General features: G+C 39.9%; 1 protein-coding gene across 1 annotated transcript in view; it reads right to left on the bottom strand.

The window, feature by feature from the left end:
- The window catches only part of NUP210 (nucleoporin 210), a 113,001-nt gene that overhangs the window by 11,198 nt on the left and 78,882 nt on the right, over positions 1-22,921 (bottom strand). The window contains exons 26-35 of the mRNA XM_054033911.1: positions 21,707-21,787; positions 19,665-19,796; positions 19,288-19,446; positions 15,455-15,546; positions 11,659-11,833; positions 8,102-8,277; positions 6,460-6,677; positions 5,705-5,841; positions 4,721-4,844; positions 1,476-1,622 (exon numbers count right to left, since the gene is read on the bottom strand). Coding sequence (XP_053889886.1) covers positions 1,476-1,622; positions 4,721-4,844; positions 5,705-5,841; positions 6,460-6,677; positions 8,102-8,277; positions 11,659-11,833; positions 15,455-15,546; positions 19,288-19,446; positions 19,665-19,796; positions 21,707-21,787 — 1,441 coding nt within the window. The remainder of the gene's footprint in view (positions 1-1,475; positions 1,623-4,720; positions 4,845-5,704; positions 5,842-6,459; positions 6,678-8,101; positions 8,278-11,658; positions 11,834-15,454; positions 15,547-19,287; positions 19,447-19,664; positions 19,797-21,706; positions 21,788-22,921) is intronic.

Genomic DNA, 22,921 nt, shown 5'->3' with positions numbered 1-22,921 from the left:
GGTTCTTAAAAAGAAGGCTTTTAATTAAAGAAAAAGGTAAAAATCATCTCTCTAAAATCAGAAGGAAAAATAACTTTACAGGGTAATCAAACTTAAAGAGCCCAGAGGAGCCCCCTCTAGCCTTAGGTTCAAAGTACAGCAAACAGAGATAAACACTCTAGCAAAAGGTACATTTACAAGTTGAGAAAACAAAGATAAAAACTAACACGCCTTGCCTGGCTGTTTACTTACAAGTTTGAAATATGAGAGACTTGTTCAGAAAGATTTGGAGAGCCTGGATTGATGTCTGGTCCCTCTCAGTCCCAAGAGTGAACAACCCTCAAAACAAAGAGCACAAACAAAATCCTTCCCCCCACCAAGATTTGAAAGTATCTTGTCCCCTTATTGGTCCTTTGAGTCAGATGTCAGCCTGATTACCTGAGCTTCTTAACCCTTTACAGGGAAAAGGATTTTGGAGTCTCTGGCCAGGAGGGATTTTATAGTATTGTACACAGGAGGGCTGTTACCCTTCCCTTTATAGTTATGACAAAGACAAAGGCATTGGTGCCTGGCAGGGGAAGCAGCTAGAGGAATTGATGTGAATTGTAATTGTTTCACCTGTTGAGGGATTAGGCCCTTCCATTGCTGAAGAGGTTCCCAATGTCAGGGTATTTCTTGACACCTGAGTGCTCACGCATTCTCAGGAAGCAGTGGTGGCTTGTACTTTTTGTTTTTGTTTTGTCATCTGCAGTTAGCTAAGAAACTGAAGCCTTTCCTAACAGAAGCAGGCCCTGACACGGTCATCTGTGCCTTTTCCACATCCGGATTGGGCCACTGCAATGCAAGCTAGCTGAGGCTACCTTTATCCAATTCAGCTAGAGCAAAATATGGCACCCCAATAGCTTTGTGAAGTGGATCAGCACGAGCACCTTATGTCTCCATTCCACAGATGGCACTCGCTTCCCATCGATTTCAAGTTGCAATGGAAAGACTCGTATGTGTGAAGTTATTCATATGGGTTTGCAGAATCAGGACCTTAATTTGTACTTTCAACCTTTCCGGAAGTGATCTAGGCAGTGGTTTCTTAGCATTAAAGTCTGGAATAATGATGCAGCCCAAAATTCTACCAAGTGCATCATTAAATCACAAAGGGTTGTATCATATAAGATTTCTCAGAACAGCACTATATAGATAGGAGGACATGTGGAAATTAATGAACCCCCACTAGTTCAGGACTTGTTTGAAAACATTAAGATCTTGACTGCTGTATGGAGCAAACAGTATCAGAGATTATACAAATGTCAGACAACTACACATCAGTAACAAACTAACATTAAAAACTCTAAGTTACGCTTGAGACCCACTCCCTAATGCCTTGTGCGTTCAAGACTCCCACTGGCTTCAACAGGAGTTCTGGATGCACAAGGAATGTTAAAACAAATTGCAGTAACACTGTAGCTCCGCATTTGCAATCTCAGCTTCTTTCCCCATCTTACCTGAAACTGCATCAAATCCAGGTTCTGCTGTAAAAATATCATGTGCTGGGAAATCAAATGCATCCTTATTAAAACGAAGGTGGCAGCCGATATTGGACTCTGGTTGTAGTTCTTTAATAGCTTCAATCTGAACAGGTGAACAGTCCCCTAAGAGGGAAAAAAATAGGCGTGTAAGATAAAAAGTGAACTTTGCTAATACAAAAGGATGGCTCAACATCATGTCTGAGAGGAAATTTCAGGTCATTCTGTCATCCTCATTATAATCTCAGACATACTATAAAAATGTCTTACAATAAGTAATGCAGTTGTCTTGTCTCACATGTAGCCTGAAAGAGTACGTATAACTGAAAGTTTTATAATGGTAGTTTAGATAAGTAAAAAAGAATTTTTTTGTCAGTCAGTGAGTCATATTGAACCATAGATTTCAGCTCATTTATACTTTTTTTCTATAGCTTGTACCTCATAAGTTAGGCAGACTCTGAAAGCCCCACTAAAAGGTATTTTTCAGTAGTAGTCAAGAGGAAAAATTATGTAATTTATTATTGGATTTGAACAGGCCAATAGTTCACACAAAAATATACTAAAAATATCATTTCAACAAGTGCTGAATGTTAAGACTGTTCAATATTAACAAAAAGACACTGTGATTAAATCAAGTATGGCTCATTAATCAGAAGATAAAATCTGATATTTAACTTCACCTGTAAAGTGGTTCTAAAAAACAAATATTTTTGGTGCAATTGTCAATCACAGTAATGGTGAGCGTAAGCATGCTTAATGCTAAAGTATTATTTTAAAAAGTCAATTACATTATAACAGCGAACTAATCAAGCTGTTGGTTGACTACTAGCTCCTTTTCATCAGCAATAAATGTGTCTGCTTTTCTTAATCTCTTTGGTTTCAAAAATCATGAAAGTATCCATAATTCACAAAAATACTGAATCAAAGTAGTTCCAAAAGAGCGCTATACAAAAGTGTTAACAGAGGTTCCATACCACTCCATTTCCATTGCATGAAAAACAAAAGCCCAATTTAAAAAACAAATTTCAAGCTTGGAACTTCTGAAAACAAATACTTGCTTTGCTTACAGATATATCACAGAAAAATGATGGTTTGGGTCAGATTTGACCTTTATCAAGACAAAACAAACTTTACAAGCATTTCTGTTTTCTCTGTTTAAATACAGAAGAACAAATTTTCAAATGACAACATTCCCATTAAAGCTGAAAATTGGGTTTTTGCAATTGTGCCAATTGGTAGTCAGTTAAAAATCTGTCCGGAGTATCCTAAAATATTCTCTCTGTCTGCATTTGAAGAGAAGCTGCAATCTTCAGTATTTAAGTAGAAGAAACCTGAGTGATTTTAAAATTTGTTTTATTTTCATAAGGGCAAAGCTGCGAATTGGATGGCTCAAGGAACCGGTAATTAGATACAGAGCCTTTCTTCACTAGGTTTCCCATTCAAATCCAGTCTGTCAGCACTGACTGAAAGGCCTCTGACATGGCCTGTGTGAGTTAAGTGATAGCATCATTCCATGTGCTAGCAGAAAAGTGTCTAGAGCACAAAAAATGTTACAAAATGATGCTCTTGCTGGCAATCTCAGCAGAGATATCAAGAACTGAACAGGCCTGGAGACTAATCTGTTCTCTCACTCTGAAAGTGGTTCCTCTCACACAAAGTTGAGTTAATGTGTAGAAGGCTTGAATAGACTCTGCCTGTGCTGTATCTATCCTGCAGAAAGAGAGTTAGCCTGCAGGGCCCTGACTCTGGTGCGGGTCATGAGCACTAAATACAAGCAGACTATATTTTAATGGCCTATGACAATTAATGTGAGAGTCAGGTTCAAGTACACTTTCCTTGTACATCTTTTTTCCTTCATTTGTTGCGAGCAAAGGAGAAAATTACACTAGTTTTATTTCTGAAACCTCACCCATTTATTTAATTTGGAAATTCAAAATTTTAAACAGCCCTCAAACAGCTGGTTAAAAAGTAGGGGGATTATTATTTTTATTATTATTCTTTTTTGCTAAAACCATTGAAATTCTCCCCATTTTTATCCCCCAAATGTGAACATTTTCTAAATCAGCTCTACTGATCAACTTTCTCAACTATTTTCCTTTGTGGAAACCCAAAGGTTAATTCTCTTGGGAAAGTTGATGAAAATTCACTGAGCTATTTTGAGTTCGTTAACTGAAAATAATTTAAAACCCATACTTAAACAATGGTTCAAACTCCTCCACCACCCTCAAAAAAACGAGATTCCAGAATGATTCCTGTACACGTATTACAAATCAGTCATTTGTATGAAAGTGTTTTAGAGATGCTTATATTAGTTCAAAAATATGTTCATCTCTTTTTCCAATGTAACATATCAGAACCTTGTTCTGAGTTCCTTGTGGTTGTGACAGTATTGTGGCTCAAAGCAGTAAGAGTACATCTACACTGAGAAAAACCGCCACAGCAGTGAGTCTCAGAGCGGGGCTTACACTACAGAGCTAAAAATAGCCACGTAGACATTCCTGCTTCGGCTCTGAAACCCAGCCAGGGTTCTGAGACTCATTGCCACAGGCTTTTGGTTTTTTTTAGTATAGTCATACCCTTAGGCCTTACGATGATTATGAAGAGCTCACAGCATAGGACAGCAGAACTCCCACATTAACAGCTGGACAGCTCCTTGGCCACAAAAGAATCACATTGTGACTTCCTGATAGTATGCGGCAAAACTGGCATCATAATGGTATATCACTATATGATGATGCCTCACTGCAATTCAGTATCTTCACACTATGCAACCTCCTGGCTCAATTCACCACACAGTGTTATGAACATCTCACTCACATAGCGCAGTTGCTGAGAGCGATAGGGAGTCTCAGCTCTTGCCTCCCCATCTTTCATGACTACTGGGAGGGAAAGGTTGGGCTTTTTCTCCCCTCCCTCCTGGTTCTAGCCCAGCTGCTCGAAAGCTCTCACTGGTTGTCCATTTCCCCATCATTGGGTGTGGTGACTCAGGAGCATGCCCATGGTCTTCTCACTCTGAGATTTTGGCGGGGAAAGGAAAAAGCCAGTAAGTCCCTACAAACTTACAACATGACCATGATGACTCCCACATAACTTGCGAGGCAGTGGTGAAGCACTAGTGCAGGGTCCTTTCTTGCTACACTCCTAGATACTAGAAGAGAGTCAGTGCATCATGCATGTGCAGTTAAGTAATGACCAGGCAAGCAGGAGAAGATTCAGCACAGTACCTTTCAAATTTTTGCTTCTGTCCCCAGTTGCAACTATAACTTTTGAAGCTGCAACTCCTTGTAAGTTTGTTTTCACTCCAGATACATGCATTGCTATAGTCCTTTGAGGAATACTGATCAATACCTGAAAAAAGACACCGAAGAATCCTGCTACAGAAGACTGTTAAATGAACACAAATTAAGGCAGGAATGGATTTTAGTAAGTCAAAAACGGATACTCCTCTCTCTCACACACACACCAGACAAAAGATGCATTTTTTTTTTAAAGAAATGCTGCATTTCTCTAATTTTAGAAGTTGCTTTTTTAGGCAACTTAAGTTAGAAAAACATTTTACTATTTCTATTAATCCCTCATAAATCAGTCACAAAAAAACAGGCACAAAAAAAGCTGTATTTAATTTAATTAAAAATAATGTCTGGTGCTCTTATGTCTGCTGATATTGTGACTTTAGCGTAGACAGAACTATTTCACTGAAGATCAAATAAATGCAACTCCCTTTAAATTCAGTAATACTGACTGGCCGATGTACAGTACATATGTTACCATACGAAAAAAATTCTGGTTGGTATCTCATTCAAACAGTGAAACTTCATTCAGAAAAGCAGAGCCTTAATCAAAAGTTGTTCAGCATCTGAAACCAACTTAGCCAAGCAAAGACATGAAGTGTGCCATATAAAAATAGTACAGGCTCAAACTACAAACTATTAAGTTTAATTGCCTTCTTTAACACAAACTATAACCATGATGCTTTGGAAGTACGCCAAATATTTTCCCCATCAATTAATCTTCTGCTCAAGATGAACAGTACAGATATAGGAACAAATTTATACATTTCCAAGAAAAAAAATTAAATAAGTAACAGTAACAGAAGCTTAAAATTTTGTTGCTTAAAAAAAAAAAAAAAATGACTGTAGGTAGAAATATGTTCCTAACAGACAACAAACAAACCTCAACAGCACTAGTGGAAGTTAAAAGTTTCTCACCTCCCTGTAAGTTTTAAGTAGTCCAGGAATCTCATAATAAACAGTGACAACTCCTGAATCCCTTGCCACAGCTACACCTGTCCTTGGGTCAACCTGAAGAACACTGCTCAGTGAAGAGCTCCAAACTCCTGACAAGCCTATGAGAAAAGACTATTTGTAAATTAACTGCTTAACAGGGTTGCAATATGCTAGCCATGTTTGTTTTCAAACTGGAGTATGTATCTATAGGTACCCACCATTATATACACCAATTCCCACCAGAGAGAGAGAGAGAGAGAGTGTGCGTGCACATATTATTAGCTATGCTATCCAATGTGTGGGGGTCCTTGCTTCAGAGCCACATTCTGCTCTCAGTTACACCAGCAGAAGTTCCACTCTTGCAAAAATCCCATTAAGGCCAAAGAACTAATTAGAGGATTGAGTAAAGGCCTCAAGACTGTGTCTTTGTATTATTATCCCTGTTAGTTAAAAAAAATTAAGCCTTTTCCAGAATGTTTTATATTTTAAGAACAATTGAATTGGAAACTGCAGATGTTTGATGCCCAAGAGCTCAACACAAGTGAAATTTTTGAAAGCTGCAGTTGATCAAACTTATTTGTGGTGTTCAAAAGAATAGCAAGTGTCATTTGATTCTGATCATCATCATAAATAATGTATTTGGTTTCCCTAGACTGTCACAATGCATAGCACTACAAAGTTTCCACGGTAATTCAGATCCAGCATTGAAATGCATTTAAACAGCTAGTGTTTCTTACCTTCTTGATTTATCAGTGTAGTACTAAAACAGATGACATCACCTACTACCATGTCTCTGAGCTCAGGAAAAATGGCATGTTGCACAGGAAGAGGGACATAATCTGCAATTCCACTGTGCTCTGTATCCCAAACCATAAGCAAGGTCAAGCCTACATTTACAGTTCGAATTACAAATGTATTGTTCGTGGTTCCTTTCCCAATCTGCACAAAGTCATCTCTGTAAATAAAAGGAAAAAAATATGCTTTGGTTTTCAGAAAATTCTGCTATTCCCTTTACTCTCTTCTTGTCTGGTATTTATTCAATTTTTTTAAAAAAAAATCTCACTTTGCCTGACTCCTTTTTTGGGATGGTAATTAACTGAGATTAACAAAAAGGAGCAAAAGTATACAAATGATGTATTTAGTTGTCATTTAAGAAAATCTGAATCCTAACCACTGCACTCTGTAACATGGGGTTTAAACTAGTGTAAATGGTGAATTTTCTGTAACTTGCAGTTTTTAAACCATGACCTGAGGACTTCAGTAACTCAGGCGGAGGTTAAAGGTCTATTTCAGGAGTGGGTGAGGTTCTGTGGCCTGCAATGTGCAGGTGGTCAGATGGTCACGATGGTCCCTTCTGACCTTAAAGTCTATGAGTCTGAGAGTCCAGAAGAGGAAGTCATGAGGTCCTTATGACCTAATATATCATTTTCTTGCATTTCAAGAAGCTCTTAAAGAGAGGCAAGCCTCTTCTTTCACTTTTTCACGGAGGAAAGAAGCAATAAAATAAAAACCCTATGAATGGGTCTAACACTAAATGCAGCTGGTCAGCCATAATTTCTTAACTCTACTAGGTCAGTGTCTTCAAACTGCTACTGAGATATGCACTCTTACCAACACTGCACACTCCTGACCATACTAATACAAAGATATATCTATATGAGTGGGGGAAAGACAAGATAGCTTAAAAAAAACCCATATCTTTCTTTTTCTCGTGACTCTCACCCAAGTATTTACACAAGGAATTCTGTGGAAGACAAACTTTGTGCAGTAATCGTTGGGGAATTTGATGAACATCCCACTGACCAAATATGATTTTTTATTGTATCCTGGTGGTGCCCAAAAGCCCCAGTCAGGATCGCATCCCCATTGTGCTGAAGACTGTACAAACACATCTGAAGACACAGTCCCCACTCCAAATTCCCTAAGTTTAAGACAAGCTGCAAAGAGTGTGACAAACAGCAGGAGGGAGGAAGGCGAGGAAGGGTAAGGCCAACACTAATAAGATCAACTTGTTACATAAGCCAACAATGTGTACAACTTAATGATTCAGAATCATTGGAAGCATATACACGCATACACCCCCTGTTCCCACTGGCCCTCTGCCTAGGCATGACTTCATTTTGTCAGGTCACTACTGGTGACTAACTGGTGCCCTTCTTTCTGCCATCTCTGAAGGCTGTACACATTTCAGGAGTCAATCAATGATCCCAAGCCTGCGATCCCAAGTCTGCCACCAGAAGTATAGCCGCACTCTTGCTGACACAGCTTTATCCCTCCCCTTTTTTTTTTTTTTTTTAAACTGGGGCAGTTACCATGACATAATACAATGTCTTTTACATTTCTTAGGTGCCCCTATAATTCTCTGATGTAGACACTTACCTGTTGGTTGCAAGGTTGAGCACAGAATTGTGCGAATGGAAGGTATCTCCAGAGTTATCATGGAAATGGACTGTGAAGGTTAATGTCACACCCAATGGTAGAGCCAACAGAGCCTCTTTGTTTTGAGTGTGCAGAACAGGACTAATAGAGATTCTCAGGTAGGAAACAGGAGACACCTGTGTGACATTAATAAAAGACGATATTCTGTAAAGTGCTTTTTTCCCTTGACTGTGGGGTGCCTATTAAATAAAGCTATTTAAATAATTTTCAGACACAGATATGTGTAGAGTTCTTTATGAACCACACATATTTTTAGTCTGGACATTACAACAGTATTGAGAGATGGAGCTTTTAATTTCACACAGGGCATATTATGTTTCATAAAGTCCTTGCAAAGTATCTCCTGCTCGTATAGCACCGGGAGCTGAGAAGCAATAATTACATGTAACAAATGCACAAAATTACAGAGATGATGTGTTTATCTTGTAAAACAAAACCAGAAAATTCAACAGATACACAACTCAACTAATAACCTGCAGGCTTCTCCCCAGCAAAGGTGGATATACAAAGATTATACATCCCCAAATATCAGCCCCTGGGTGAGTGGTGCATGAGGTACATATGAACAAGGGATGAGATTCTAACATCTGCTCCAGTATCTCTACACCAGGCAAAAGGCCTGGAGTGGCATAAAGGGACTCTAAAAGCCCAAGATCTGGCAGCGGGAAGATTTCCCCCAGTGCAGGAACAGTGGAAGACAGCTGTAAGGCTGCTCTCCAATGGCCACCTCTCAAGACCTGCTATAGAGGGGTGTGGCTCCAGCACTGTGGAGATTATGGGCAGCCAGGGAGAGGCTGCTGCAATTCAGACCGCTCCCCTGGGCTGTCTCTATTATATTGGTGCTGCAGGAGTTGCCCAGGACTAAGCCACTTTAGCTACATAACTTCCACTGGGCTGCGAGTTCTGTATTGCATCTCTAAGAGGCACAGCACAGAATCTCAGCCAGGACGTTCGAAGGGAATGCCCATGTTGCAGAAGGGGCCAGGCCACTCTGAAATAAACTCTCCTATGGCTCGACTGATTGGGCCCACCTTGCATCTGTTAAGCCCCGATTGGTCAGCAAGCTGCATTCTGCTGCTTTAATGGCTCCCTGCCCAAGAAAATCAGAATGGGTTTGCAATCCCTGCTCCCATCCTTCAAGCTGTTTAAAGAAATAAGCGTTTGTGCAAAAATAAAGACAATTTTTGCAGCAACACTTACCTGCACGGAATCATTCTTACAATGATGAATTCACAAATGTTTGGTTGTGGAAATATATTTCCATTATTAATTAATAAAAGGAAAACCTGTTTGACTTATCTAGGCTAGCTATCAAAAGTAAAGGGACAATGTGTGTTTTCTCTGATATAGCTTTTGGAAATAAATAATGGAAGGATAAAGGAAGGGAAGAAAAAAAAGCTTCAACTGTATAAAGAACAGTACTTTAAATGCCCCCCTCAAGGGTACCTTTCTTCTGAGCCAAGAGGCTCAGATAACAGAGTTTTACATTTTATCTCAAAATGTACATGTCAAAACTTGAAAAGGAAAGGACAGCTTTGGCCTCAAGGAAACTGCATCTTCGGTGAGTCTGAAAACTGGCTAAAATATCAGTATGTACAGCTGTCTGCTCCACTAGCTGATGTAATAAGCTAAAATATCAGCGCATATGGCCATCTGCCCAACTAACTGATGTAACAAGATAACAAAAATGCCATTTTCCATGACAGACTTTCAAGCCTGTTTTACTTAACAGTCTCAAAACAGGGTCTGCAAGAGACAACTGCTAAATCTAATATTGATGAAAGCAGCTATTTATTTTTTAAGAACATCTCAGCTTTCTGAATATTTCTAGCATTAATGTTCTGATGTTTGGGTTGACGAGAGCCAGACGGCATGTGAGCAAGTGCTGAGCTTACCTCCCCACAAAGCTCTGGTACAGTATATCACTCCTTACTTTCATTGCCTCCCGCTGTTTCAGTAATAGAGCCTTTCCTGAGCAAAGACTGCCAAAATACTCACATTGGTATATACAGCGAGATAGAGGAAGGAAGGCCCAGTGATTAGAGGACTAGCTTACTGTGACTCAGAAAACCTGGTTCGTTTCCTGCTCTGCCTCCCTGTGTGAACTTGGACAAGTCACCTAGTTTCTCTGTGCCTCAATTCTCCATTTGTAAAATGGGGCTAATATAATTTTTCTACCTCATAGGGACATTGTGAGGATAAAGACAGTCAAGATATGAGGTGTTCAGATGGCAACAGGGCCAGATAAGTACCTAAGATAAGTAGACAGGTTACGGCAGAAGCTGTATGGACGTGAAATAAAAAGACAGCCCCTACCTCAAAGAGCTTACAGTCTTAAATCCTCAATCCTGCAGTTTGCTGGTTCCATGAATGGATAGAATGAAAGAATGAATGGAAAGAGCGTGGCTCCACCACCCCAACATGTCGGCCAGGGTATCTGATCCAGCTCCCAAGCAAATCAACAGGAGTCTTTTCCGTGGTTATAACGAACACTGGATCAGGACCCAGCAGAGTCTAGGCTAAGTACTAGGGAGGAGGAAGCAAGCTATGGCCTGAGGGATGTGGAAAGTATTCATATACTCTTCAGTATTACTTTGGTTTAGACAGTGCAGGACAGACAGATAAGCCATCAGTGCCCAAAGTGCTGAAACAGAAACATGCATGATTATACCCAAGCCGAAGTCCATGCAATTTAATAATGGTAATCATATGAAAGAGCATTAGTCAGGGTGACAATTTAATCCCTTCACTGCTGGTTCCTACTATAACTTTTGTGCCTTCTCTGAAGTGAAGGCACTTCAGAGAACTTTAGCACTACAAACAACATGTGCCAACGTTGGACATGCTTCTTGCCCAGCTTACTAAGTACATTGGACAGCAGCTAAATTTGAACCTGAGGGTAATCACTCTCCTGTTTTGATTCCGTGTAGAAAGAGTCTGTTAAGAGCTACACTACTTGGAAGCTGAAGAAAGAAAATGAGATTTCCGCACAACACAGACATGCTGAAAATTCAAGCACCACTGTTAGTCACCTTGTAGCTGACATTGTATTTATCACTCTAGCTGGCTTTATCCCTTTCCCCTCCTTGAGAAATGAACCACCTATGATAGATGTCAGTAGCTACAGAGTATCAAACACTTCTAAAAGAAAACATTTCTGAAGAGATTTTTTTTAGGACAATATTTTTCTAGCTTACAAGTGCACATGCAATCCACGGGCACATTTTTTGTGAACTGTGCTACGGCTGAGAATTCTCCGATGTGAGGAGATGCACATTTTAAAACTTCATTATCACCACCAAACTGGTACTCCGACACCTTGTTAAAAAAAAACACTGAACTGTCCATTAATCTATGCATTTTATACTTTGCAGAATTTAAAGGTGAAATTAACTTTACCCAGTTGGTGTCATAGGAGCGTATGTTTTTAACGGATGAAACAGCATTAGCCTTAATTGTGTTCTGACCCTAGTGAAGGATAAAGAGAAAAATACTACCTTAACGGCAACTACAATGGTCTGGTTGACTCCAAACAGCTCCTGGGAAATTATTTCAATTGTTGATGATCCTATCAAGGATCCTGAGTTCAGAAAGCCTCTCTCATCAATCTGTACAACGGGAACTTTATTGGGACCATCCAGGACACGGTAACTCAGGGAAGCTACTCTGTCCCTTGATAAAGCAAAAACAGAAAGCTTTAAAAAAAAAAAATTAAAAAAAATCTACATTTACAACCAGATTTATTTAAACCAAGCATAAACTAGTGCTATCTGATATGTGCGTTTACCGCGTTTTTGCTATAAAGCCACAAAGCGCTGTAATCTAATCTAAGATTCAAGTGTTCAGATCTTGATTCAAGCCTTCCTGGAAAAAGTCTTATCTATGCTTGGGCATATATTAAAATCCACTTGCTGTCCACTACCTTACAGTGTCATCATTCACTGATGTGAACTTGATTCAGAATATTAATGTATAAGGGTACAGCATGTGGCTTTCACAGACATTTTCTGTCAACAGTATTCAGTAGCAGATTAGTCTACCAGGGTCAACACCGGTATTAAAGATAAAGACAGAGACATAATTAAGTAGTTCTCATCAGTTTCCTGGAAACTGTTTGTACACAAGGTTAATTTTTGGAATAAAACACTCCATGGTATTAGCATATTAATAAGTAAAGTGAGCAAACGTATAAACTCTAATTAGCAGGCATTCTGACTCACTGGATATTTTAAAGAACCACTTACACATGTTCTACCGTACATATAAACAACCTTCTCTTCTCTCTCCCCGCCCCCATGCATTTTTCCATTCAGCTGAGAAGAGAGCATTTTCCTTCTGTGGAACCCAACATGGAAACTGTATCCTGATGGCCCTTCCTGGCTGGTCAAATAGTGAAGGTGCCAGGCTTAATTATACCACGGGATAAACTGTTTCTGGTGGTATTGTGACAGATATGGCAACTTCCTGCACTCTCCCTGAAAGGCCTTAGTTTATGTGTTATTGTGGGCTGGGATTGTATGTAACCTCTTTGGGGGAGATGTGACAGATACTGCAACCCCACAGAGCATCTTTAGGGTCCATTGTTTTAAATGAATGGTTTATGTATGATTATTTCATTCTTCATGCAGAAGGACTATCACAGCTCCTCTAGGAACTGAGGCTGTGAGTGGTGATTAAGGGGAAATCAGACTAGTTGTTATATCTCCCTCCCCAGCTGCCCCGAGGTATTACTTCCCAGAGAGGCTTACATATACTAGTTCAAACTGGATTCTCCTGAGGCCAACAGATAAAAGGACTTTTGGATAAACAGCCTGAGTTTAAACTGACTCAAAGCCTTCTTTCTGACCCAGTCAACAGTCAGAACTTTCTGTCCAAGGGGGTGGGCCTCGATACTTGCAGAAGAGTTGGAAAGACTTGATCTAGTATGGCCCCCTAAGACTGATGGATGACCTGTGATAAGCTTTTAGCATGTCTGTAGGTTCTTTTATTGTTTTTATATGTCTACTCTGTAGTGCTTTTGCCTCAAGAATAAATATGCTTGCTTAGAAAGAGCTGTGTGGTAACGTTTAACTGTGGTCAATTTCGCTTTTCAAAGCTAAGCACAGACGCTGGCCTGGTTAGGCAGTTTCGCTTGCTGGGAATATCCCTGTGTAAGGAAGGAACAGTGGAGTCTGGAAAACTCCCGGTCAGGAGGGAGAAAGATGCGGGTCTCTACCCAAAAGAGATGAAGGCTGAGTAGTCGGGAGCCTAGAGAAGATTCCTTTGGGGGACCATGAGGGAAGAATACATGTGCAGTTGTCCTGAACTGACAGGAATATCCCAGGATAGCGGAAATGGTCTGACCATTGTGGGAGATGTGCAATGAAAAGGAATACGCAAATTATTCTCCATTGGTTGGGCCCTCAGCTTCTCAGAGTAACCACAAAAAGCCTTAAGAGGAGAGGCCAGGGAGCCATAAAGATTATTTTAACTTATTGACCATACCAAGTGTGCTAGGCCATTTACAGAACAAGACACATGATCTTTGCCCCTGATAATTTATAGGCTAAATGGCAGATTCTGATACACTTACTCACTTTACGTCATGAGGAGTCTCATCATCTCCAATAGTGCTATGTGTTGAGTAAGGTACTATTCAGTATGAGCAAGGATATGAGGTTTAGAAACAATACGCTAGGTGTTAGAAATAACACCACTGCTGATAATATGAGAGTAATAGAGGGAAGTTGGGGGAGGGAAAACAAGGATTACAATAAAAAGAGGATGCATATGCATCCGAAGAAGTGGGCTGTAGTCCACGAAAGCTTATGCTCTAATAAATTTGTTAGTCTCTAAGGTGCCACAAGTAACTCCTGTTCTTCTTTTTGCGGATACAGACTAACACGGCTGCTACTCTGAAACCAAGGATTACAATTAAACTCATGTATGTTAGCTCTACTGGGGGTTTTTTGGGGTGGGGTGGAGGAGATCCTTTATTGCATGGTGTTTACAGCACCAGTACTGGATTTTGATTAATTAATGTATTCACTGTTAAGACACATGAATGAATTCAGTGCATCATGCCTCAGGCAGTCAAAGAATGATGCAGCCAATGGAGACATGGTCAAATTTTAAAGCTTTCCTCCCCTGGAGAAAGCAGTGGTGCAAACACCATTTGTCCTGATCCCCTGGGTAAATCCCCTGTGGAAAGTAGCTGCCCCTTTCTAGCACTGGGCTTGAAATTTTCAGCCACTAAGAAACTATATCAAACCTGAACTAAAAGTTTAAAGGACAATTCTTTGAAAAGTTACAATATAAAAATGGCACCTCCTTATTCAGCAGATCTGTTCCCTGACTTTGGTAGGAAAAATGTTTCTGCTTTTTTCAATCCCCATAGCTCTGTCTAGCCAGTGTTAGCAATTGGGAGTGAAAGCAGGTTTCTTTTTGGACTCATAAGCCATCATGAGAGCTATTAACTAAGTTCCAAATAAAGGGCAAAATCCTGTCCTGCTGTCTTCCCCACCCCAGTTACAGCACTGTAATCCTATTGAAGACAGAGTTACAGATGTGTAACCAAGACCAGAGTTACTAGTGATATTACATGAGCCAGACTTGCAGATCAAGCCTGGCTGGGACAAAAAAAAAAGAGTCTTTTCTTAGTTGTAAACTGTACAAACTAGAGCTGGAAATCATTAAGAAATAATACATCTGGAATGACATGCCATTTTTTACACTGCTACGTCTCAAAATACAATCATTTTAAGTAACTGTGACATGTAAAAAAATCTCAAGAGACAAAAATCAATATTTATTATTTTTAAGAACCAAAATGCAGATTTTACCATGGTGACATGAAAGTTTAGTAAATAAAAACCGTTACCAACAATCAGTGGATTTAAGTTGTGATCTTTAGGTAAAACACTTTCTGATCTCACAATCTAGTCCCAGCCTCTCAGTCAGAAGAACATTAAGGAGCTGGTTTTCAGAAGTGCCGAGTACCCGCAACTCAAGTTAAAGTCAGCTACAGATTCCCAGCACCTCTTAAAACCAAGACCTAAAAGTTCTCAGACCTATATGACTGTGTAGATATAGCTTTCTAACCAAGGAAAGACAAGTACAAGATTTGATAGAAAACAAATGTAGAGATAAAGGGCTACTAATCATCAGGTAAATCCTTCAATATAAGAATGTACAGGGAGACTTTTTAAAAAAAAAATGAAAGACAAAAAATATTATTTTAAACATCAAGAATTATACTTTACAGCTACAATAAATTGCTGACACATAGGCCCACTGTAAAAAATGACCACTTACCTGTTTGTTTGAAGTTTAATAAATGAGTTAGGTGACATTAAGATCTGCTCCGCATCTACTTGTGGAGTAACTAGAAGAAGTTTATCAAATACCTGGAAAATAAAAACTAGCCGTGTTTATTTCTACAAGCAGCTAGCTACTGAGGAACATTTACTTCTATTTATTCTTCCTCTTCCAAAACAAAATTAAGAAAAGGAACACAAAATAGGGACATAAGAACAACTGTTTTGAGCTTCGTAGTGATAATGCCTTAACTATATTTTAATATACAGGATTAACAAATTGTGCACTAGTTTAGGAATGATGTGAATAAATGTGAGGCAGTCCAGATGAGAGCAACAGAAGTGACAAAAGGTTTAGAAAATGTGACTTCTAAGGAAATGTTTAAAAAAAACAACAACCTAGCATGTTTGGTCTTAATGAAAGAAGAACGGGGGACCTGATAATAGTCCTCATGTGTGTTATGGTCTGTTACAAAGAGGACTGTGATCAATTGTTTTCCATGTCACCAAATGTAGGACAAGAAGTAACTGGCTTATTCTGCAGTAACGGCGATTTAGGTTAGATATTAGGAAAAACTGTCTAATTATAAGGATATTTGATTTCTGGAATAGACTTCCAAGGAAGGTTGTGGAATTCCCATCACTGGAGATTTTTAAGAACAGTTTGAACAGACAACTGTCAGGGATGGTCTAGCTTTACTTGGTTCTGCCTAACATGGGAGGCTGGACTAAATGATCTCTCAAGGTACCTTCCAGTCCTTCATTTCTAGGACTTCTATGATTCTATGTATGGTATACTGAAAAGATGTACAGTTGAAGAAAGAAATGTTATCAAGGCAAACAGAACAAATTGCAATGAAAATAAAAATCACCTTTTTAATCTGTTTAATACATAAGCTCTCTGTTTCCCTTTGAAGTGGATGTAGATGATGAAAAATAGTATGGCTTCTCAATTTATTGTGGATGGATTAGATCTCTGCACAGAGCATTGTCTGCCTCTGTGTTTTCCCCAGCTTTGTGTTTTAGATTGAATTCATTAGAAGGATTTTGCAATAAGGTGTTAAAAATCTTTTGAAAAATTAAAATTTAAAGCAGTTTTTAAATATTTCTATTCTATGAAGTAGTGGAAAAATCAAAGAAATGCAAGATTAAATATCACATATGGTGGTTCTGACTTATGCTACATAGTATATTTTGTCCCTGTTATTCCTGTAAAAAAATGCACTTCTGTAAGCATATATGTTGTATTTCCCAATTGTTTCTCAGTACAAGGATATAATGTCATGCTAGAGAGTCTGTAGATGTGGAGCAATTCATTCATAAGTTTATTGTATACACATATGCATATGTATATTATACATAAGGCTATGTTTTAGTCACGGGTATTTTTAATAAAAGTCATGGATAAATAAAAATTCACAGACCTGTGACCTGTCCATGACTTACTAAAAATACCCGCTGTGACTAAAACTTTGGCTGGGGGGCAGGACTGCTTGGGAGGGCAAGGGGGGAGGGGTAGAGGTGACCTGAGACCCCGCTGGTACTGGGGGAAGTCTCTGCTGCCTTTTTAATGATTTTTTCATGTGATTTAGTAGCTGGAACAAGGAGAAGGAGCCAGCACCAAGTCACCAGCCAGCTCTCTGGAGACCACCAGCAAATCCTATGGGGTCCACGATCACAGTGTGTGAAAACTGCTGGTATTATGCAAGGGACAGTGAGCCTCAAACCTTTATCATTAGACAAAAAGGTGAATGTATTTACAGAACAGAGTAGGATATGTATCCTAATCAGTAGTACTTGCAGCCACATGACCCTGAGCACCTCCGGAGATCCCCCAGCTCTCATTAAAAGTGATGGAAGCTGAGAGTGCTCAGCATTTCTGAGGAAGTGGGAGGCACTTCACAGGGTTGGGTCTTCCTGCTTGATTAAGGTTAGCAGCATTTAGCCCTTACACAGGCAAGAGGAAAAAAAGGAATCACTAAAGAGGGAAGTTGCCAACATGCTCGTTTTTGAATGATACTTTGTAGTGTTCATTATACCCAGTTTGTGGCGTTAAAGAATAAAAATTTAAACCACTGTACAGAATAGTCATTCATTCTAAAGAGAGGAGCAATTTTTTATTTTTCCATTCAACTAATTTGCAATTTAAAGACTTTGAAATGCACCATTTGAATTTCAGGGTGCTGCTAACAATGAATATCAAGAATCCAGCTAAGAAACTACAATTGACTCATGAAGCTTCCAACTCTATTATCAATACCATCACTTCAATAATAAGTCTGACACTGCACTAGAGTCAAGACCTCAAATGACCTTTTAAAAAAAAAAAAAGCTCAGTATTAAAATATTAATAGCTTTCTACACCCACCTCTGAGATTTTTAATTTGATTATGGTGACATATTAACCACTAAACCCATAGGCAAACAATGCTAGCCCACCATCCACAATATATGCCAAGATTTAAGAATGAGAAGCATAATAACTGGTAGATAAAGAAGATTGTGTTAAATCTTGCACCACCTTGTGCTTTAATATTATGTAAAACATAGTTCTGTAATAAGGGCGGAATCCTGCAATCACTTATGCATGTGAATAACTTTAATCATGTGGCTTTAATGGGCCTACTTAAAAGGTAATGTTTCTCACATGCATGTTTGCAAAAACAGTGTTGAAATGTTTTCCTGCTATAAACTGAAAAGAAAAAAAATATTCACAAATTGTTGCTGTTCGTAACTTATCTGTAACAATATACTGTGCACATTTGAAGTATTGTCACTTAGGAGCAACGGTGAAAATGCAAAGGCTGCAATTTTAAAGAAATGTTTAAAATATGATTTTTAATAATAGGCAACAGTGGTCTTTATATTTTAGAATGTGGGAAGATTCAGTCTCTCTCGTCAAAAGCCAGGCACAGCTGGCTTTTCAACATAACAGCTTGTGAGGAGGGGGGTAAATGCTGGGTGTCTCATTTCTGGAATAATGCTCATTTCTCTTCACAGTGAACCTAGACATTTGACTAAATGGTATACTTTTCTAACATTTCTTCACTGGATTCTCCCCACGTTTATTCTCGACTCACAGCAACAGTGACCTTACTCACTGTTTCAAAAGATAACACTGAAATTTCCATCATGTTGTTTTTAATATGTATTGCTCAGATCATTCCTCCCTGTGGTAAAATCCAGGGGGTGGAGATGCTCTCCCCACATTGGCCCACTGAGAGCTGGATTTTGTCCCCCAAACGCCACCTTTGTGGACCCCAAGGTGGTGGAGGTGAAATTCTTTCTCTGAGTGGATCTAGTAGGTATGATATGGATCTACGTTACTATCAAGAAAACCCTGCTAAATCCGTGTTACTGAGATCAGCCCACAGTGGTAAAATGGCACTGAAGACCCGAAGAAACCATTATATGGCTTGCAGTGATTGTGCATCACCACTACACAAAATTAATCTATACTGTATCTTAATGGGGCCACTGATAAGGTAGTTTGAAAGAGCCACTTCCATAGCATGTTAAAGGCTACTTTTCCTTAATAGCACAGCCAACTTCCAGTACTGCCCCATCTAAAAATAAAATTCAACAAAATTACATTCAGACACCATCAGGGAAGGAATGCCCAACACTTAACCCCAAATTAATAGATGAGTAACTTCTCTCTTAGTAGTGGGAGATGCCACGTATGCACCAATATCTAGAGTGGGGGCTTAGACGGGAACTGCATCTTTACATCGGCATTCCTTGCTCTAAAGTATTTAATTTAGACCTGCAATATTGATTAATACTGTATTTTCTTGTTTAAAATGAGACAAGCTGACCAGAACATTTTACCTGAATTTGGATTTCATCTGACAGCTCTCCTGCCAGGCTGTGAAACTGTTCAGCAGTAGGATCAAGGGCTTTCACAATGACCTTCAGCCCTGTTCTTCCCTTTGCTCTGCCATAAACATCCATAGCAAAATTATATTTTGCTGGAAGCTGAAGAGAAGCCTGAAATAGGAAATACTCATTAACTGTGTTCAATACTTGGAGTTGACAAGAAAGAAATTCCATCTTTGTGCCTGATGTGGGTACCCTCCTTTTGAGCAAATGGAAGCAGCAGATCTCCTCAATTCCCATCCTGGGGAAATTTAAGCATCACAAAAAAATGACACTGACACCCGCACCCACACCCCCTTATCCATTTCTGGGCCCACAGTAGATTTTACCTCATTGTGTCTTGTCTTGACATCCAGGATATCTCTCTTGGTGACAGACCAGTGAAACGTTAACCCTGGCAATGCATTGCCAAACGAGAAAGGGGTCTGATTACTGGTGATGCCCATCACATAAACTGGCATCTGAAAGCAGACAAATGGAGCTTTGCTTGAAAAAGGTACAACTTTAGGACAGAAATTAGTTATACAAGTAAGGAAGGAACACAGTAACTCAACACAAAATGCCCAAGCCAACTGAAGAGGTTTATTATTCAAGAAATAATACTTTTTAAAATATTGGGTTACCATGTGCACCTTTAAAGTGATATCATGTATAGAACTCTCACAATGACATATCCTTTTGCATCAAAAAAACTTTAAATCACTCCCTTTTGTAAGAGGCCCTACCACAACTAAGTGCTGATTCATTTCATCAGAAGCCTCAGCAGCTGGTCATATGGAGGAGTCACTCATCCTATGTGGCCCCCTTAACAACCGAAACCTCGTACACATTCTTACATTCTCTACTGTTTTGACTAGGCATTCTCTCCTCTGTGCTGGTTGGCTGTTTGTGCCAACCCGCTCCTTCCCCCCTGCCCAGTTTGTGAAAACATGATATACATATAATAAATATCCAAAAGGTGGAACTACCAAGCAAGAAGAATAATTATTTAGCCTGGTACAAGTACGTAACTAGGCTTAATGGGATGAAATTAAGAAATTATTTAGACTAAATATCTGAAACAGCTTCCTAACAGTGATATAACTAAGACTGAAATAGTCTCTCAAAGCAATTGGTTAGGTCCCATATTTTGAAATATTAGAGTCAGACTGGACATACTACATATTTTCCTGAAAGGAGGATAGACCAGACAACCCATCTCCAAATGAAAAGATTCCCTGGTGGTCATGCCAACATGGCAGATTGCTAATTTTTGGTTCTACATTGAGTTCTGGCTCCAGCAAGTCCAAAGCAAGAACAGAAATAGAATTCCTTTTCTTCTTGTTTGCACCCTATTTGCGTGATCCTCTCTTGAAAGAGGTCAGGGTCTCCTTGTGATTGGAGAAACACAGTCTTAAAGGAGAAACAGCTATCATTAAAGATGAAGAAGCATGAGTGTAAGACGGGGTGGGCAAACTTTTTGGCCCAAGGGCCAAATCTGGGTATGGAAATTGTATGTTGAGCCATGAATGCTCATGAAATTGGGGGCTGGGGTGCAGGAGGTCCAGCTGAGTGTGCAGGCTCTGGGGTGGGGTTGAGGAGTTGGGGGTGCAGGAGGGTGCTCCAGGCTAGGATCGAGGGGTTTGGAGGGCGGGAAGGGATCAGGGCTGGGGCAGGGGGTTGGGGCTGAGGCACGGGAGGGGGTCAGGGAGGCAGGCTCTGGACACCACTTACCTCAAGCAGCTCCCAGAAACAGTGGCATGTCCCTCCTCCAGCTCCTATGCGGAGGTGCAGCCAGGCGGCTCTGCGCGCTGCCCTGTCCGCAGGCGGGGGCAGCGCTTGGGGCAGGGGCAGCACATGGAGCCCCCAGTGTTCTCCCTACGCGTAGGAACCAGAGGCGGGACATGCCGCAGCTTCCGGGAGCCATGCAGAGGGGGGCAAGACCTTGACCCCACTCCCTGGCTAGAGCGCCAGAGTGGGGCAAGCCCTGGACCCTGCTTCCTGGCGGGAGCTCGAGGGCCGGATTAAAACATCTGGAGGGCCAGATGTGGCCCCCGAGCCGTAGTTTGCCCACCACTGGTGTAAGAGCATATGCTTTATTGTGGCACAAATAGTGTCTGATTAGGTTAAATAGTAAGATGCCCAGAATAACACCGAGAAGTGAATGAGGGTTTGCATCACCATTTAATTAATTTAAAAAATCATGAGTTAATGTTTTATTCCACAAGATCAAGCTTAGAACTTTGGTTGGTTGATGTGAAAATGCTTTCCAACTAAACTATTAACTTTTTCTTTGTAATGCTCATTAGCACATTTCCTTTGAAAATTAAATATCAAAATAAACAAACAAAAAGAGTGGGAGAGAAAGAACTCTAAGGGTAATTCAGCTAACCTGTGTACCGGTTTTCATTCGTGTAATGGGTGCACGGATTCTAACAGCCACAAGCCGTACGACTTCGACTTCCACTTTATCCTAGAAGGAAAAAAAGCTCTGTAAGAGGCAGACCATTTCATTTAATGACTTCGGTGAACTAGATTTTTAGTATCAGCTAGATGACAAGTTCCCAAAAGACACATATCAAAGCAGGGACTTCAGACTTGCCCTTGATTAACGTAGGCTACGCTGAGGTTCACACAGCAGAGCCTCCTGTCGGCACAAAGCTCAGTGCAGGATCAGGGCCTTTGTAATGAACCGCTGCACTGGATCCACCCTAGTTACCTCAAAATTGCAAGGCAGGGGTTGGAGCAGCCTACAGTACAAACAAATGAGAGGCAATGGGCACTGACAGGCACAGCCAGGCTCTTTGTCCAGGGAACTGATCTTGTTACCTGAAAGACTGGAACCGCTGACTTCAAGCAGAGATAAGCTTTAAAACACTTGGTTTTATGATGCAGTTGGTGACAAAGTGAAACAATGATTATGCTTCTCCCCATAACAAGTTGGTTTCACTGGCATGTGTCTTGTCAAAACCTCTCGCACCAAGTGTTAAAGTTTAAAAGAATACAGTGGTTTTTTAAAAAGATAGTGACAGAAATGTCTCTTTGCAATAAGAAATCAAAATGATTGATTTTGTAGATTTTTCTGTTTGTGTGATCCTGATTAAAATGGAAGTGTGAAAACAAACCAACTGCTCCCCCCTCCCTCCTGCAACACACTGTAATGATCTGCAATGACTTGTTTGTTTTCTTTTATTCTCCCCCTAAAAAAATCAACAAACACATTTGCAGAAAAAAATTGAAGGGAAAAAAAATCCTTGCAGTTTAACTGAAATCCTCTGACACAACAGATGAAACCACAGACTTGATATAAATCAATACACTATAAATCCAATGTCAAATCAAAGTCAACTCAGTACAGAATGCTTGTCCATAAAAGGGCACATCAAAATCCAGCTGAGTAAAGCCCTAACAACATGAGAGGATTTACGTTCTCAGACTGAAAAAACCACTATGGCAGAAGGGGAAAAACAAAGTCACACATACATATTAGTTGTTGCTTAATTTAAAAGGCACCCTGATGAGAATGGAGTGGTGTTTTAAATGGATGTGGTCTGGAGATTGCTGTTTAATTCCAGCTTAGATAAAACATGGAATGTGTTTACTTATC

The sequence above is a fragment of the Malaclemys terrapin genome, chromosome 7, assembly GCF_027887155.1.
Source record: "Malaclemys terrapin pileata isolate rMalTer1 chromosome 7, rMalTer1.hap1, whole genome shotgun sequence".
Lineage (NCBI taxonomy): Eukaryota > Metazoa > Chordata > Testudines > Emydidae > Malaclemys > Malaclemys terrapin.
The sequence above is the reverse complement of the archived record's forward strand: the minus strand, read 5'-3'. Positions and strand labels throughout refer to the sequence as shown.